We start from the raw sequence: 17,542 nt of genomic DNA on the forward strand, positions 1-17,542 counted from the left end.
TTGCAACAAAGAACTGCCTGTCTTGACGATGAATAATTAGGATAGAAATGTGCTTTTTAAAAATATTGTCACATTGTTGCTTTTCTGTAGTTTGTTGGGGGAATGTTCTGGGAGGGACTCCCAGAAGTCAAGAGTCACCCATTGGCCCGATTCTATCGTGTACCTCTTTTTTTGCGTTAAATAAGTACTTCTCATCTGTCTCCTTGGTTGACCTGTAGCTTAAAGCAACCACAAAGAGGCAGGAAACTCGTAGTAATGACTCACCCTCGCATCATGTTGCGAATGAACATTTGCACTGGGGCGGGTGACCTGTTTGCAGAGGACAGAAGTCAGGATCAGCGTGCAGCTGAGCAAGAGCTAGCGTGACCTTGCGAGGAATTGGGAGGGGAAGCCTGCAGTGTGTCAAACCCGACAGCGGGCTGTCAGCTTCCGGGATCACGTGACTAGGTGGCCACGCCCCCTTTCCCCTGAGCGCTGACGTCAGCTGACCCGCTCGAGCGGAGTCCTGGGCGGAGCGCGAGGCAGCCCACTCAGCACAGCTGGTGGCCACCGGTATAGCAGGAGGGAGGATATACTCACTCAGTCTGAGCCATGGAGCAGGACAACTACGGTCAGTGTAACATCAATGTAGCTCAGATGGGCAAGGAAAGGGGCGGGGTGGAGGAAACCGGCTGCATGGAGCCCCACACTGGATTGCACCTATTTCCCACGCGACTCACCCCCCCCCCCCCCCAAAACCTTCCCCTAGTTCTGGCTGAGGAAACACCCCCCGCGCGCTGCTACAATGTTTCAATTAATTTTGCCACTGTCTCTGCGCATCTCCAACTTGCAACAAATACAAAGGTTGCGGAGAGATGGTGGAGTTGGGGGCGAGATCCCGTCTCATCAGAGACCGACTCTCGTAGGAAATGGATCTGCAGGGTGTCCTGTTTCCAGAGCATGCTGCCTCCAACCATGCTTCAGCAGGCAGTGGGAGAGCGTGTGTGTGTGTGTGTGTGAGAGAGAGAGACTGGCTTTAAATTAACACGTGATAAACTGAGAGACTTTCAAAGTTGTATTTTTATTCAGACTTTTTTTTGTGCCAGGGAGGTGTTGTGGTGCAAATGTTCTCTGCTGTGTTGGTAGATGAGTAGGATCACGCTTTGATGGTGGACGGATCGACCGGTCTGTCTTCGTTTCCTCCCGTTCCCATATCTGATTTTTCTTTTCGTTGCCACCCAAGATAAGCACTATTGCACAAATGCATGCAATTCAAGGGTGGCCAGCATATCGTGCATATGTTTGCTTTCTTAAATCTGAATAAATTGTTTGAGATATTCGTGTTCTAAAGTCGTAATGCAGCCCAAAGTATCCAATGATATTTAACCATGCGCATGAACTTCAATAATCCTGTTCCAAGATGACCTTCTGGCTGTTGAGGAGCAGTCACACTTTTGCCCTTCGGTGGATTTAGATTAGCATTTGTGCAGAAGACATCATCCAGTGTTCAAATGAGTTGTCACTTCAAGGTGTAAATTTTAGGGCTGAAGTTGAAATCTCTTGCAGTTTAATTAATTCTGTACAATGTTGTGTTCCATTTTTGTATAATTTACAGGTTAAGTATGTCTTTGCTAAAATCATATTTTGCAATCTTCTTGCCCATACTGTATCTTAACATTTTCTATCTTGTATTGCTGCTTGATTTTGTTTTGCTGTTGAGAACAGTGTCAGCATTAAGTAGTAAGATGACAATGTGAGACAGTGCTGTTGTTCAACGTATATAAACAGTTTTTTTTAATCATCTTGCATTGAATGTGTTATGACTGTTACATACACGAGGGGTCAAAGTGATTATTGGTGGAGTGGTTTGTAAAAGTGAAAGTAAGATTGGCTCACTGATGTCTTCTGCAGCAAATTTGAAATTTGGGGTTTATTAGGTTTTCATTGCATCAATGAGCAATGTACCAGAGGACCTCTAAGACCCCTGGGATCATGTAGAGGTGAAAATATTTAGACAAGCAAGGAAGAAAATTTTTGGATGTGAAATCTTTCCAAAAAAATGGTTTTCACCTGGTCCCCTCTATATTCTGTCTGTTTTTGCTGTTAAGCTTGCATCACAAAGCAGGAAAAATGGCTAAAACCATTTTGTGAGACTGTCTTCTCACAGGAAGGCAGTTTTTTTTTGGTGTTCAACAATTTAGTACATAATCATTGAGGAAACTGTACATTATGTAACATTTTCTAACTTTTCATCATATAATTGAAAACTGTAGTTGCTCAGCTACAACTCATGGATAGATTTCATAAAATGTCCTTTAACTCCATTTGCTCGACTCATTAATTATTTGTGTAGCATGCATGCATGAAGGAAAAGTGCTCATTAATGTTTTGAAACTTTGTTCCCTATTCTGAATCCTAGATTACGAGGTATGTAAGGACACGGGTTGCTGATCATTTGAGACTTCCTTCTGGATCCAGAAACGAAAACACAAATTGCTGGGAAAGTTCAGTCGGTCTGGCAGCATATGTGGAGAGAGTTAACGTTTCAAGTCGAGTGACCATTCCTCAGAACAGAAGGATCAATTGACCTGAAACATTAACTCTGATTTTGTTCCACAGCTGCTGACAGACCTATTGAGCTTCTCCAGCAATTTCTGTTTTTGCTTCTGATTTACAGCATCTGTAGTTCTTTTCGTTTTCCTCCTGGATTCAACCTGGTCCCTGTCTAAACCATCATACGTGGTCTGTGATGGGTGGAATAGACAGGGAGAGGTTGTTTGCTTGGCAAAAGTGATGACCTGCAGATGCTGGAGGTCAGAGTCTAGATTAGAGTGGTGCTGGAAAAGCACAGCAGGTCAGGCAGCATCCGAAGAGAAGGAAAATCGACATTTTGGGCAAAAGCCCTTCATTGGGCTTTTGCCCAAAATGTCAATTTTTTTTTTCCTGCTCTTTGCTATTAAGCTTGCTTAGATTTTCCTGCTCCTCTGATGCTACCTGACCTGCTGTGCTTTTCCAGCACCACTTTAATCTAGAGGTTGTTTGCTGTCTTCTTGGTCTTTTGGAAACTTTAATAACTCTGGAGATGGATCGAATTTAAAAGGGTTTAGAAAAGATTTACCAGGATGTTGCCAGGGTTGGAGGATTTGAGCTACAGGGAGAGGCTGAACAGGCTGGGGTTGTTTTCCCTGGAGCATCAAAGGCCGAGGGGTGACTGTACAGAGGTTTAGGAAATCCTGAAGGGCATGGATAGGATAAATAGACAAAGTCTTTTCTCTGGGGTGGGGGTGTCCAGAACTAGAGGGCATAGGTTTAGGGTGAGAGGGGAAAGATATAAAAAAAAACCTAAGGGGCAACTTTTTCACACAGAGGGTAGTATGTGTATGGACTGAGCTGCCAGAGGAAGTGGTGGAGGCTAGTACAATTGCAACATTTAAGAGGCATTTGGATGGGTATATGAATAGGGAGGGTTTGGAGGGATATGGAATGGGTGCTGGCAGGTGGGGACTAGATTGGGTTGGGATATCTGGTCGGCATGGACGAGTTGGGTCGAAGGTCTGTTTCCGTGCTATACGTCTCAATGACTCTGTGGTGCCCACCCAGCTGCTGAAAGCAGTGTGTGGTTGAGAAACAAATAGTTATATTTATGTTTACTTTATACTGTATTTGACTGGGTATCAGTGGTTCCTCTTTTTTTAAAAAAGAATGATTGTTATGGCAGTACTAGGTATTCGAGGACTGAGCTAAAATAGAATTATGGTGCACTGAGTATTTCAATGGAATACACTAACAGCCCTGCAGAAAATTGCATGCATATTCTAGTGTCTTCATAACCTCTAAATTGTGGCTTGATTTCAACTTGTATATCTGCTTGTGAAAATTACAAATCGTCAAACCATACTGATTTGGTTTATATATCCGTTGTATTTAATTTTGGATGTGATGGTTGAAATCCAGTTTGCTAGACTTGCTGGGCCTCAGAAATAAAAGTGTGGAGTTAGGTGTTTAGTAATAATTCAACAATCCCCATCCTTATTGATTTGCAAGTGCATCTTTAAAATTGTGGAAATACACTATGAATGAAACGGTTGGCTGCAAAAAATGTTAAATTCAGAAATGCTTAATGGCAGTTTGCCAAAGAAAGCTTTTTTGCATTGTAAAAAGGAATATCTAATATTCTAGCATCCATTCCATATCCCTCCAAACCCTTCCTATTCATATAACCATCCCGATGACTTTTAAATGTTGCATTGTAAAAAGGAATACCTAATATTTCAAAGTAAGCATCTTGTTTTGTTTGTATCTCTTTTAGCTGAAAGTATAGTTTGTTTTCATGCCAACTTCAGTAATTTAAATTCATGTATTTATGTAAGTAATTAAATGCGTATTGTTCTGAATTGCCAAAATGCTAATTGTCACGGAATAAAATCTCTTCATTTGATGTAAGCGACCTTTGCTTGTATTTTGTTATTTTAAAGCACTAACTGGATGCTCAACGTGATCTAATAATAAATATTGGGAGTTAGAATATTTCTCTGACCATGGCGTTCCTGCCATGGGTCAGGTATGAATGAGCGCACTGGCCAGAGCCTGTTCATAGTGTTTGTAGAGTGTAACAGCTTCACATTATTGTAGTTCTATGCAGACAGTTCTGTGACAGTTCTATAGCATAAAGGAATGGAGAGGATTGAGAAATAACTATCCGATAAAATATTATTGTCTCTTAATCTTAGTATGTTGCAAAAGATTGACTGTATATCAGTGTCAGTGGTGAATTCAAAGATGATTCAATTTTCAGCCATCACAGAATAGCCTTATGTCTTGAATCTATCTTTAAACAGCATAGTATTTTCTAAAAAGTCTCGCATTCTTTTAAGCTTCAAAATAGATCAAGGCTTTATTTGGCCCGTCAGGTGGATGTAGTATAACTGTGGTTTTATTGGTAATCTCATGAGGATTCAGGTAAAATTTGTTCCAGTTCATTTTTGGACAGGTTATGATGCACCTTTGTGCCATCCTGAGGTGGAACTTAAACCTAGCCCAGAGTTAGGGATACTGCCACTGCACTACATGATCCATGTTCAGCCAATGGTTTTTGTGCTTTTGTGACTTGTAAATTTGCAAATCCTGCAAATATTAATGGGTTATCTGATGAGAAGCAATTCTGTAATTGTGCGAAATGTGTTTATTAGTGGCCAAGTGTGCTAACGACAGAGCCCCAGTATCTCTTTATGGGTCCCTTAGGGTTCAGTGATCCTAGTTTGAAAACACGTGCTGTATGTTTTAAATTATGTAATGTGAGTAGAACAACTTGAAAGGAACTAATAGATGTGTTTTTAATCCAACTAATTGCTCACTTGAACACTTGTGTATTGTTTTACAGCAAAGGAAGTTGAAAGAAGTTTGGGTTAAAAAGTCCAAATGCAGACAATATGTAACTATACCTGAAAGTGACAGTCTGTACTCTGGAAAGTTTCCCAGTTATCATATGTAATGATCAGACAAGTTGATTATAATCAGTGCTTCCCCCCCCCCAGTATCTGAAGGAGGTTTGAAGTGCTTCCTGCATTTACTGAAAGGGGAACTCTTCACTCTTGTACCTGTTGCAAGAACTATGTGCTTTTACTTTAATCAAGTTGGTAAAGTTTGAGTAATCTGATACACAATTGTGGAAACTCAGATTATAAAGTTTATTTTACATTGTTAATTGCTAAATAAAGTTAACATTTTTGGATTAATATTAAAAGTAGTTTTGATCTGACTCATGATTGCAGTTGCTGTCTGTTAGGACTTGTTTATAAATAAGTTGTTCTGCTCACATTACATAATTTAAAAAGTATTGCACATTTTTTCAAACTTTTTTATAAACTTGGAATATTATCTGAAACGTGCACTTTGAGAATGAACCTTCGCATTTCAACTGGAATGGGTTTGAGAAATGTGATCCATCACCTATTCAGTGTAAATAGAGATTAAATAAGAAAATCACTTTAGTTTTCTAATTGTGTGTCTATTTAGAGTTTGACCAAATTAACTCAAGGTGCATTCATCTATTGATTTGCAGATGTTAATTTCGCTGTCATTTTAGTACTTCAGGAATTAATGAGTGAAGCCTGTTCTTCTATTTCAACCCAGTAATTGGAAAAATATATGTATAAATTTTGCTATCGGCAAAATGTCAATGTTTGAAAGCCGGTGCAATATATCTTTTGCTATCATGTAACAAGCAATGATTCCACTAATGATGCTGATTCCGGTGTTGTTTTGAGCACATTGTGGTGTGAACTAATGGTGCACTGATATTTGACCTGTTGGTTGTGTATAATCATGCCCATCCGGAAGGTAGCTTAATGCTGAATAGTACATAGACAAAACTGTTATATGGATAAAGCTGCCATTTGTAGAAGTGCCCTTTTAGACCTTGCGTGGCGATGTTGGTGTTGGGCTGGGGTGGACAAAGTCAGAAATCACGCAACACCAGGTTATAGTCCAACAGGTTTACTTGAAATCATGAGCTTTTGGAGTGCTGCTCCTTCTTCAGGTGAGGTGGAGGGAAATGCACAGACACAAAATATAGACTGAGAGATAATGCCCAGATCAGTCCAGGTAATTTAAAAAGTGTCAACAGATAAGTACCAGTCATGGAAATGGAATGTTGACAGGCTGAATAACAAGTTTTTGCAGGAGATCAAAAGTGTCAAATGGTGTGAGTAACGTGTCAATGGCTGAATAACAAATTAACGGGTGACCTATGAACCAAATACTAAAATAGTTGCAATCAGCTAAGTATTATGCTAGCAGACTATCAGAAGTGATGCTTAACCATGCTGGAAATGTTCGCACCTGATTTGAGCTCAAGGTAATTGGTATATGGATTAGCAAAGGAGTGGGCGAAGCACAAATGCACAATGCAGCGGATTCTGGAAATCTGAAGTAAAAACAGCAAACATTGGAAGTACTCAGTAGCTCTGACAGTTTCTATGGAGGGAGAAATGGTGTTAACAAAGATTGTTGAGGTCCTTCTGTGACCAGGAATGGAGGGGGCAGTCATAAAATATGTTGCCATCTTGTATGTCAGTCCATTCCACCCCAGGTCATTTCGGAGGTGGAATTTGCAAAGGGTGGGACAGCAGCTGGGCAACCTTCCAGTACATGACGGCTGGCTGACTTAAACTTGAGTCACCTAATGAACTAATGAATGAGGCTAACTGGGAATTTGCACCTTCCAGGTTCATAGCGTCAACAGAGCATTTTTTTTGCTTCCTGCAAGTTGTCCTACAGCCTAAAGAATCATTAAATCATATAGTTCAGAGGAGGCCCTTCAGCCCATCAAGTCTTTACTGCCAAAAATGTATTTCTGCCTGCACTCGTCCCACTTTACTACACAAGACAATGTGCCTAGAATATTATGACACAAGTGCTCATCAAAGTACTTCTTAAAAATTGAGTTTTCCTGTCAGCCCCCACCACCCTCTGGATGGAAAAAATATTTCCTGAAATCCCCTTTAAACATTCTGGCTTTCATTTTAAAATTATGCCCCACTGTTACTGATCCTTCAACTCAGGGCAACGGCTGCTTTCTGTTCAGCCTGTCCATGCCCCTGATAATGTTGGGCACCTCTATCAGGTCCCCCTCAACTTTCTCTGCTCCAAAGAAAACAATCCAAGCTTATCCAGTCTCTCATCATAGCTGAAGTGCTCCATTCCAAGCAGCGTCCTGGTGAATCTCCTAGAAGTTTCCCCCAATGCAATCACGTTCTTCCTATAGTATGGTGACCAGAGCTACTTTATCTGTGGCTCAACAAACGTTCAGTACATCTCCAACATGACCTTCCTGCCCTTCTATATAAGTGCCATGACTGAGAAAGGTAAGCCTTCCATATACCGTCTCAGCTATTCTATTAACCTGTCTTGCCACCTTGAGGGGGATCTGTGGTCAAGCAACCCAAGATCCCTCTGTTTCTCAGAGTTTCCTAATGTCTTGCTAGTCATTGAATACTCCCTTAACTTGTTTTTTCTTCAAAGGTCCATTACCTTTAATCCTGAAACATAAATTCCATTTGCTATTGATCTGCCAATTGACCAATCCATTTATTTCCTCTTGTGACCCATCACTCTCAACAACCTGGCCAATCTTTGTGTCATCTGTAAGCTTACTTATCCCTCCCATGTGTTCATCTACATCATTTATGAATATTGCAAACAGTCAGGGACTCAGCCCTCCATCCCTCTGGTAGGCCACTGCACACCAAAGAAGTCATACCGACAGCCTTCCATTTCCACCATCTGTCTCCTGTCACTCAGCAAATTTTGGATCCATCTTGCTAAGGTACCCTAGATTCCATGAGTTTAAGAGAAAAATATCTCTTCTTTTCGCATTATAAATGGAAAGCCCCAAGTAAATATTTTGGATATTTGTTGATCACTCATTTCTCCTATATTTTATTTTAAGTTTGCAAGAAGTTTTGCATTCTGAATAATATTTGGACTTCTTTTAGTTGTTCACACAAGGACAAAAGTGTCCCACGTCGTAACTATCCAACGATGCCACTATTCTCAAATTCATTAACAATGATGTCAATGACACATAAGGGAAGTTTTCTGAGAAACTAATTTGTGCTCTGCCTTATTTTGCAATCTATTCAACATTTCTAAATTGCTGATCAAACACTGGCCTGTGTCTATTTCATCTTCCACTACTGTAATTCCACTCGCAACAGCAAGGGGTGCTGCTGAACTGGTATGAAGTAATATATACTTACTCCTGATGAAGGTCTTACACCCGAAACGTCGATTCTCTTGCTCCTTGGATGCTGTCTGAGCTGCTGTGCTTTTCTAGCACCACACTCTCAACTCTGATCTCTAGCGTCTGCAGTCCTTACTTTCTCCATGGATTAATATATCCCATGCAAAAGTGAGACGTTTTCTTCTCTTTTGATCTGCATAGTTGATGGACTATGTATTTCTGCACTGCTTACTGGATAATAGCATTTCATATATTCTTTAGTGCAGGCTTGTTGTATGTTATTGGCTATAGTGTGTTGATTAATTATAGAATAATCAGTTTTAATTTAATTTTGTTTAAACAAGGAAGCTTATTCCTTTTGTTTCTCAAATAAACTGCCCTTGCATATCAATTTTCATCTTTAGTTGTACTTTTTTTTGTTTGACCATAGTACGATCACTGTTCTTGGCATAATGATGGGTGTTGTGCAGTCATCTTGTAAGCAATACCTTTGTAAACCAGGTAAACGTAGAAGTGTTTTGGTCATGCTGAATGACTGCTTCTAATTAACAACTTTGAAAATACAAAGAAACAGTTAACTTATGAAAGTGACTTCTTATCTCCATTGTCTTATTACATCATGTGGAATACAGACTGTCATGTCAGGGTTGAAAATTTGTCAGTTTTCAATGTGATGCCATTAGAATGCAGCTTAATTGTGACCAGACTTTTACAAGTGAATGGAGTCAAAAAAACTGAAATATTGGACTTAAGTATTGTTATTTTGAAATATGCAATCATTCTTGTCTGGCACTTCACTTGTGTGTATGTGGGTGGTAGGAGATCAGGAGTTGATAATCAATGAAGTGAAGGATGAAACTTGGTTGAATAATCCAAAACTCTCTGTTCAATTTGTACATGAAAAATTAGGTGGGATAAGGAAAACTGGTGTCTTGGATAATAGAGGAAGGAATGAGGCAAAGTTGGATAACAGTAAACTGTACCATGGAAAAGAGCTTTGCTATTGGTCTAGATTAAAATAGACTTTTGTGCTTTCAGCTAAAGGCTTACGTTTTTGTAGTGTTATACAAATTTCAGCATTTTATGCTGTTTCACCTGGTGCCTGGATCTACAGTGGATATAGCAAGTACTTTAATTTCTAAGTGTTCTGCATAAAGCAGTTCTTTACAGCTGCTTTAATGTGAACTCATTCCAGTACTGAATATCCTCTGGCTCTGATTTGCAAATTTCCAATTTGATTTGCTAACAGGTGAATGTGGATTTATTGTACCTTACCATTCATTATTACCTTGAATATCATCAATTCAGGAATAATCAACATTGCTGTATTCTGAATACAGTTGTTACATTTTTCCCAGTTCTTTGTGTATCCCCTATGATACGAATGGATGAACAGGATGACTAATGCTTACTCCACATTTTGACTGGTGTGCTTGTTTGTAGGAGTGACGGTCACAATATGAAGTAATATACAATTGTATCAATAAATTGATATTCCTCCCGTGTTTTCTCTTCTGCAGAATTCCAGCATTTGCTCTCTTTTTCATTTTATTTATCTGGTTGAACTGCAACTCTGTTGGATTCTTGTAAATGTTGGTGATAAAGTGACAAGTTTCAAGAGGCTGTTCCCCTCAATAACAAGTATACCATTTTGGATACTGTTGGGCAGATGACTTATCATTGGTAAGCCATGGGGTACAGGTCTCTGGCACAGAGTCTGTCCCTGTTGCTCAGAAGAGAAGGGTGGAGATGAGCAGAGCATTAGTCTTTGGGGGCTCCATTATAGGGGGATAGATAGGAGGTTCTGTGGGAACAAGAGAGACTTACTGGTGTGTTGCCTCCCAGGTGCCAGAGTTTGTGATGTCCCGTATCGTGTCTTCGGGATCCTTGAGAGGGAGGGGGAGCAGCCCCAAGTCGTGGTCTACATAGGTACTAACGACATAGATAGGAAGAAGGATGGGGATTTAAAGCAGAAATTCCGGGAGCTAGGGTGGAAGCTTAGTGCTAGAACAACCAGTTGTTACCTCTGGTTTGCCTGTGTCATGTGCTAGTGAGGTGAGGAGTAGGGAGAGAGAAGAGTTGAACATGTGGCTATAGGGATGGTGTAGGAAGGATGGTTTCGGATACCTGGATAATTGGGGCTCTTTCTCGGGTAGGTGAGACCTCTACAAACAGGATAGTCTACACCTGAACCAGAGGGTTGCCAATATCCTGGGGGAGATGTTGCTAATGTTATTTGGGATGGCTTAAACTAATTGAGCAGCGGGGTGGGAACTTAAATTGTCGTTCCAGTGTCCAGGAGGTTGAAAGTAGTGAGGTCAGAAATGTGGTTTCAAGGTCGCAAGAGTTCACTGGCAAGCAGGAAGGTGGTTTGAAGTGTGTCTACTTCAATGCTAGGAGCCTCCAGAATAACTTGCAGAATGGGTTGGTACCTGGGACTTTGATGTTGTGGCCATTTTGGAGACATGGTTAGAGCAGGTACAGGAATGGATGTTGCAGGTTCCAGGATTTATTTGTTTCAGTAAGAACACACAAGATGGTAAAATAGGGAGAGATGTGGCATTGTTAGTCAAGAACAGTATTACAGGGTAGATAGTATAAGGACAGGTAGCAGAAAGGACATTTGAGGACTCGTTTATTGAGGTAGAATGCGCTGAAGTTAGAAATAGGAAAGGATGGGTCACCCTGTTGGGAGTTTTCTTTAGGTCTCAGAATCACTGCAGAGGTGTAGAGGAAAGGACAGCAAAGCTAATTCTGGAGAAGAGTGAGAGTAACAGGGTATTTGGTCTGGGGGACTTAAACTTTCCAAATATTGCATAGAAGTACAATAGTTCGAATACTTTAGATGTATCAATTTTTGTCCAATGAGCGCAGGATGGTTTTCTGACAAGCCAACAAGGGGTGAAGCTACCATTAGATTTGGTACTGAGTAATGAACCAGGCCAGGTGTTAGAGTTGGAGATAGATGAGCACTTTGTTGATAGTGACCACAATTCAGTTGTGTTTACTCTAGCAATGGAAAGGGCTAGGTATATAACGCAGGTAAGAGTTATAGCTGGGGGAAAGGCAATTATGATGCAATTAGGCAAGATTTAGGATGCATAGGATGGGGAAGGAAACTGCACAGTTGAAATGTGGCGTTTATTCAAGCAACAGCTACTGCGTGTCCTTGATAAATATATGCCTATCAGGCAGGGAGGAAATGGACAAGCGTGGGAACCGTGGTTTATTAAAGAAGTTGAATCTCTTGTCAAGAGGAGGAAGAAGGCTTATGTTAGGAGGAGATGTCAAGGCTCAATTAGGGCACTTGAGAGTTACAAGGTAGCCAGGAAAGACTGAAACAGAGCTAGGGAGAGCCTGGAAGGGACATGAGAAGTCGTTGGCAGGTAGGATCACTGAAAACCCTAAAGCTTTCTTTTATTCCTGACATTACTACAGAATGACTATAGAAAGATTACAGCTAATCAAGGATAATAGTGGGAAGTTGTGCGTGGAGTCTGAGGAGATGGGGCACTGTTAAATGAATATTTTTCATCAGTATTCACACTGGAAAGAGACAATGTTGTCCAGGAATATACTGAGATATGGGCTACTAGAGTAGATGGGATTGACATTTACAAGGAGGTGGTGTTAGCAATTCTGGAAAGTGTGAAAATAGTTAAGTCCCCTGGGCGGATGGGTCTTATTCAAGCATTCTCTGCAAAGCCAGGGAGAAGATTGCAGAATCTTTGGCTTTGATGTTTATGCCGTCCTTGTCTACAGGAACAGTGCCAGAAGACTGGAGGATAGCAAATGTTATCCCCTTGTTCAAGAAGGGGAGTAGAGACAACCAGACCAATTGTAGACCAGTCAGCCTTACTTCAGTTGTGGGTAAAGTGTTGGAAAAGGTTATAAGATAGGATTCATAATCATCCAGAGAGGAATAAGTTCATAAGGGATAGTCAACATGGTTTTGTGAAGGGTTGGTCGTGTCTCATAAACCTTAGAATTATTTGAGATGGCGACGAAACAGATGGATGAGGGTAAAGTGGTTAATGTGGCGTTTGTGGGTTTCAGTAAGGTGTCTGATCAGGCTCCCCATGGTAGGCTATTGCACAAAATATGGAGGCATGGGGTTGAGGTTGATTTAACAGTTTGGATCAGAAATTGGCCAGCTGAAAGAAGACATCCTATGTTCATCCTGGAATTCTGTTACTAGGAGTGTACCACAAAGATCTGTTTTATGGCCACTGCTTTTTGTCATTTATAGCAATGACCTAGATGAGTGCATAGAAGGATGGGTTAGTGAGTTGGCGGATGACACTAAGGTTGCGACAGTTGTGGATAGTGCCAAAGGATGTTGCAGGCTACAGAGGGACATAGATAAGCTGCAAAGCTAGGCTGAGAGGTGGCAAACAGAGTTAAAAGTGGAAAAGTGTGAGATGATTCATTTTGGAAAGAGTAACAGGAATAAAGAGTACTGGGCTAATGGTAAGATTCTTGGTAGTGTGGATGAGCAGAGAGATCTGTGTCCATGGACATGGATCTCTGAAAGTTGTCCTCCAGTTTGATAGGGTTGTTGAGAAGACATACGGTGTGTTAATTCTTTTTGGCAGACTAATTGAGTTTCGAAGCCACAACATCATGCTGCAGCTGTACAAAACTCCGGTGCGGCCGCACTTGGAGTATTGCATACAGTCCTGGTCACTGCATTATAGGAAGGCTTTGGAAAGGATTCAAAGGAGATTTACAAGGATGTTGGCTGGTGTGAAGAGAAGATCTTATGAGAAAAGGCTGATGGACTTGAGGCTGTTTTTGTTGGGAAAAAAGTTGAGAGTTGACTTAATTGCGACATACAAGATAATCAGAGGGTTAGATCAGGTGGACAGTGAGAGCCTTTTTCCTTGGATGGTGATGGCTAGCACGAGGGGTCATAGCTTTAAATTGAGGGGTGATAGATATAGGACCGATGATCGAGGTAGTTCCTCTACTCAGGAGTAGGGGCGTGGAATGCACTGCCTGCAATAATAGTAGACTCGCCAAGTTTAAGGGCATTTAAATAGTCATTGGATAAACATATGGATGAAAATGGAATAGTGTAGGATAGATGGCCATCGGATTGGTTTCATGTGTTTGTGCAACATTGATGGCTGAAGGGCCTGTACTGCGCTGTAATGGTCTATGTTCTGTGTTAACCGTTTCATTCCTGCCTATTTCTGCTTTCTCTAAAATGAAGAGGATTTTTCCACGAATTGTGAAGAATAGAAACTTTCATAACTATATTAGAAGATGCTTTTATGCAGTTAGGCTAAAACCATGTAAATGTTGTAGATATCTTGGAGCTATTCAATTTTTTATTTGAGGATCCAGAAATCTGTGGGTCACAGTCTCCTCCAAACTAATGTTGCCTTGAAAGAATTGTACCACCCTTGTGCTGAGTAAGTGGAGTGTATTAAACTTCCTTTTTTTTAAAAAAAAGTTTCCATGCTCATTGTTTCTGGTGATTATGTTGTTTTGCAAAATTATTTGAATTACCTGTGTAAGTAATGAGGCAAAATTATAGTTTATAACTTGAGACTGATAAAACACATCTCTGTGAGCAAGGCATACTGGATGTTGCCCTGAATTTGGTCACAAAACACCTGAGCTCCCTGTGGTGGGCCACTATTGTAACTGCTGTGGAACAAATGCCCTACAGTTCAATATAATATGCATGTACAAAGAATGTTTAGACATGGTACAAATTTAGAAGTTGTCCCAGTACCATAGTTATACCCCATTTAGTTGATTAAATATTGCCTAGTATTGTTTTGATTTTTTTTCTGTAATCCGTCTATCCTTGCTTTCATATTGAATTGCAATGTTTATTATTTTAAGAATCAAGTTTTAATTTCTCTTGAGGTCATCGTTTGCTGAGCTTGTGCACAAAGCAAGCAATGTCCTTTGTTGTGTAAATGGCATTGCAACATAAGACCATAAGATACAGGAGCAGAGTTAAGCCATTGGGTCTACTCCACCATTCAATCATGGCTGCTATGTTTCTCAACATCTTTCTCCCTGTAACCCTTGATCCCCTTACCAATCAAGAACTTATCTATCTCTGTCTTTAATATACTCAGTGACTTGGCCTCCGCAATCTGTTACAGCATAGAGTTCCACAGATTAACCACCTGTGACTGAAGAAAGTCTTCCACATCTCAGTTGTAAAAGGTCACCTCTTCAATCTGAGGTTGTGCCCTTTGGTCTTAATCTCCTACTAGTGGAAGCATAATCTTCAGATTCACCCTATCCAGGCTTCTCATTATTATCAAAGTTATTGGATGCCCCTTGTCCTTCAAAACTCTAAATACAGACCCAGCATTCTCAATTGCACCTCATAGGAAAAGCCCTTCATCCCTAAGATCATTCTTGTAAACCATCTCTGGGCCCCCTCCAACATCAGCATATTCTTCCTTAGATGTGGGGCATAAAACTGCTCATAATATTCCATATGCAGTCTGACCAGAGCCTAATACAGGGTACGGCCTCATATATTCTGCTCATATGTTTCTGCTCATGTATTTTAGCCCTCTTGAAAGGAATGCTAACAATGTATTTGCATTTCTAACTGCCAACTGAACCTGCATGCTCACCTTAAGAGAATCCAAGGACTTCTTTTCAAGCACAGATTGACACTTGTATCTTGCATGGAATTCAGGTTTTTTAAAGGTCTTTGTTAACTGTGTTAGTGCATAAGAGCAAAAGGGTATCAAAATACTACCAACAAAACTGGAAATCTGAAATAAAATCACTTTTCTTAGTAATATTGCACTAATGTTCCTTATAAAATATTATATGCATGAATTCAGAAGACTCTGCTCCCTTTGCTCTAACTCCAGGTTCCTGATTAAGTTCTATTTTCCTGCAAAACAAAGTTCATTCACTGAGCTCTTTCATAAAGGAAAACAATAAACATTACATCTTTTACAAAATAAAATCATTTGTGCATTTTGCAGCAAGCAAAATATCCCGTGCAGAGTGGAAAGTTAGGTTTACAACAAATCAGGAATCTGTACCTCTTCTATGTGAAAATTGAGAGAGGACCAAAGCGTGATCTTGGAAAGAACACTTTGATCATAACAGTCTTTTATTTAAGTAAAAGAACTAACTTGCAGAATCACTGTCCAATTATGAAGTTTAATTTTACTGAGCCATTTAATAATGCTGGGGTACTACCGATCTCAAGTCTGTCAGGAGTTTGTTATCCACAGGAGGAAACAATGTGATTTTCTATGACATTGAAGAAGACCCAGGCTTTTTGGGTGGCAAGGAATGGTGCGAGTCTGGGTTGCAGGCTAAATTGACAACTCTTCCTAATAACTGGTACAGACAATAATTATGTTTTGCGCTGTAAGATTCTGCAGCCAATTACAGATGGGTAAGTCTTGCATGCATTGTTTCACCTGACTGCTCTTTTATGAGATGTACCTCAGGCAACAAAAGAGAATCAAACTGTAAATGGAAGTGAACCTAATGACTGTACAAGTAGCATTTTAAAATGAAAGCAAATGTTCTCCAATTCACTTTTGGGTATGCTGTTTACAGAAATTAGTCATCTATCAAGCTGCAGCTTGTTTGCAGAAGTTTGCATTACATCTTGTATTGATAAGATGTCTTGTCACAAATGATCAATGTAATGCAAGCAGTGTAATTAGAAAGCAGCCAGTAAATGCAGGGAGTCATTGAAAGAGTACACAAATATGTGATACTTTATGAAGAAAATTTAGATGCTTTTGAGAAAAATGGCTACAGGCTATAGAGATACACGCACGCTATTGTTTTGTTACTAAGCTATTAAATGGGGAGCCATTTGACAACCGAAGGGATAACAGTTGCATTCAAAACCCATTTGGCGAATATTCAACTTAAATGATTGCATACATTTTTAATGTAAAAAGCCATTGAGTGCTTGCTTATGTCCATTCAAAGTAAATTGATGCCAAGGTCATTTTTCTCACTAACAATTAACTAGAATGTGTATGTACTTATATGCACCTTTGCATGCTTAAGTTGGCTATAGTTATTTCTGTGTTTACTGCACAGAGCAACTGTGTCAACTTGTTTCCTCAAGTTAGTTATGGGTTCAAGTTCTTTTTGTTTTGGAGTTTGAAAACTTACTTTAAGCTGTTGTTTTGATATGTCATTGAGGAAGGGTGATTCTTCGGATGTTAACTCAGGGCTCTAGTAGCCTTTTCAGATCAGGATTTTATGTTCAGGTGGCGTAAACTTAACAAAGTGTTAGGAATTTCTCCATATCCTGGCCAATATTCCTCTGTCAAAGTGCTCCAAAGTTATTAGCTGATTATTTAATTCATAGCTATTTTGGGAATGTGTTACTCAATAGTTGCCATATTCGTATCAATAACACACAATTACACTTCAAAGTAAGTTTAAAAATCACCCAACACCAGGTTATGGTCAAACAGGTTTAATTGGAAGCACACTAGCTTTTGGAGCGTCGTTCCTTCTATCACCTGATGAAGGAGCGATGCTCCGAAAGCTAGTGTGCTTCCAATTAAACCTGTTGGACTATAACCTGGTGTTGTGTGATTTTTAACTTTGTACACCCCAGTCCAACACCGGCATCTCCAAATCATGACTTCAAAGTGATTGTTTGAATTGTTGAGAGATGTTTGTAAGAGACACACTTAAGAGTGTTAATGTCATTTTCAACAACTTCATTGACATTTTAAATTAAATGTTTATTTTCTGTTCTGGCCAGCATTGTCTGTCTGTTGGGCATTTAGTAGCAGTAGCATCCCCTTTGCTGCAAGAGATCAAATGTTCATTTCCCAGGTGAAG

The 17,542-nt window shown here is 40.1% G+C and overlaps 1 protein-coding gene across 1 annotated transcript in view; it reads left to right on the plus strand.

Moving 5' to 3' along the window:
* The first annotated feature begins 467 nt into the window (after positions 1-467).
* The window catches only part of cyth1b (cytohesin 1b), a 225,759-nt gene continuing 208,684 nt past the window's right edge, over positions 468-17,542 (plus strand). Inside the window, exon 1 of the mRNA XM_072558716.1 lies at positions 468-610. Coding sequence (XP_072414817.1) covers positions 592-610 — 19 coding nt within the window. The 5' untranslated portion in view covers positions 468-591. The remainder of the gene's footprint in view (positions 611-17,542) is intronic.

This window comes from Chiloscyllium punctatum, chromosome 39, assembly GCF_047496795.1.
Source record: "Chiloscyllium punctatum isolate Juve2018m chromosome 39, sChiPun1.3, whole genome shotgun sequence".
NCBI classification, from domain to species: domain Eukaryota; kingdom Metazoa; phylum Chordata; class Chondrichthyes; order Orectolobiformes; family Hemiscylliidae; genus Chiloscyllium; species Chiloscyllium punctatum.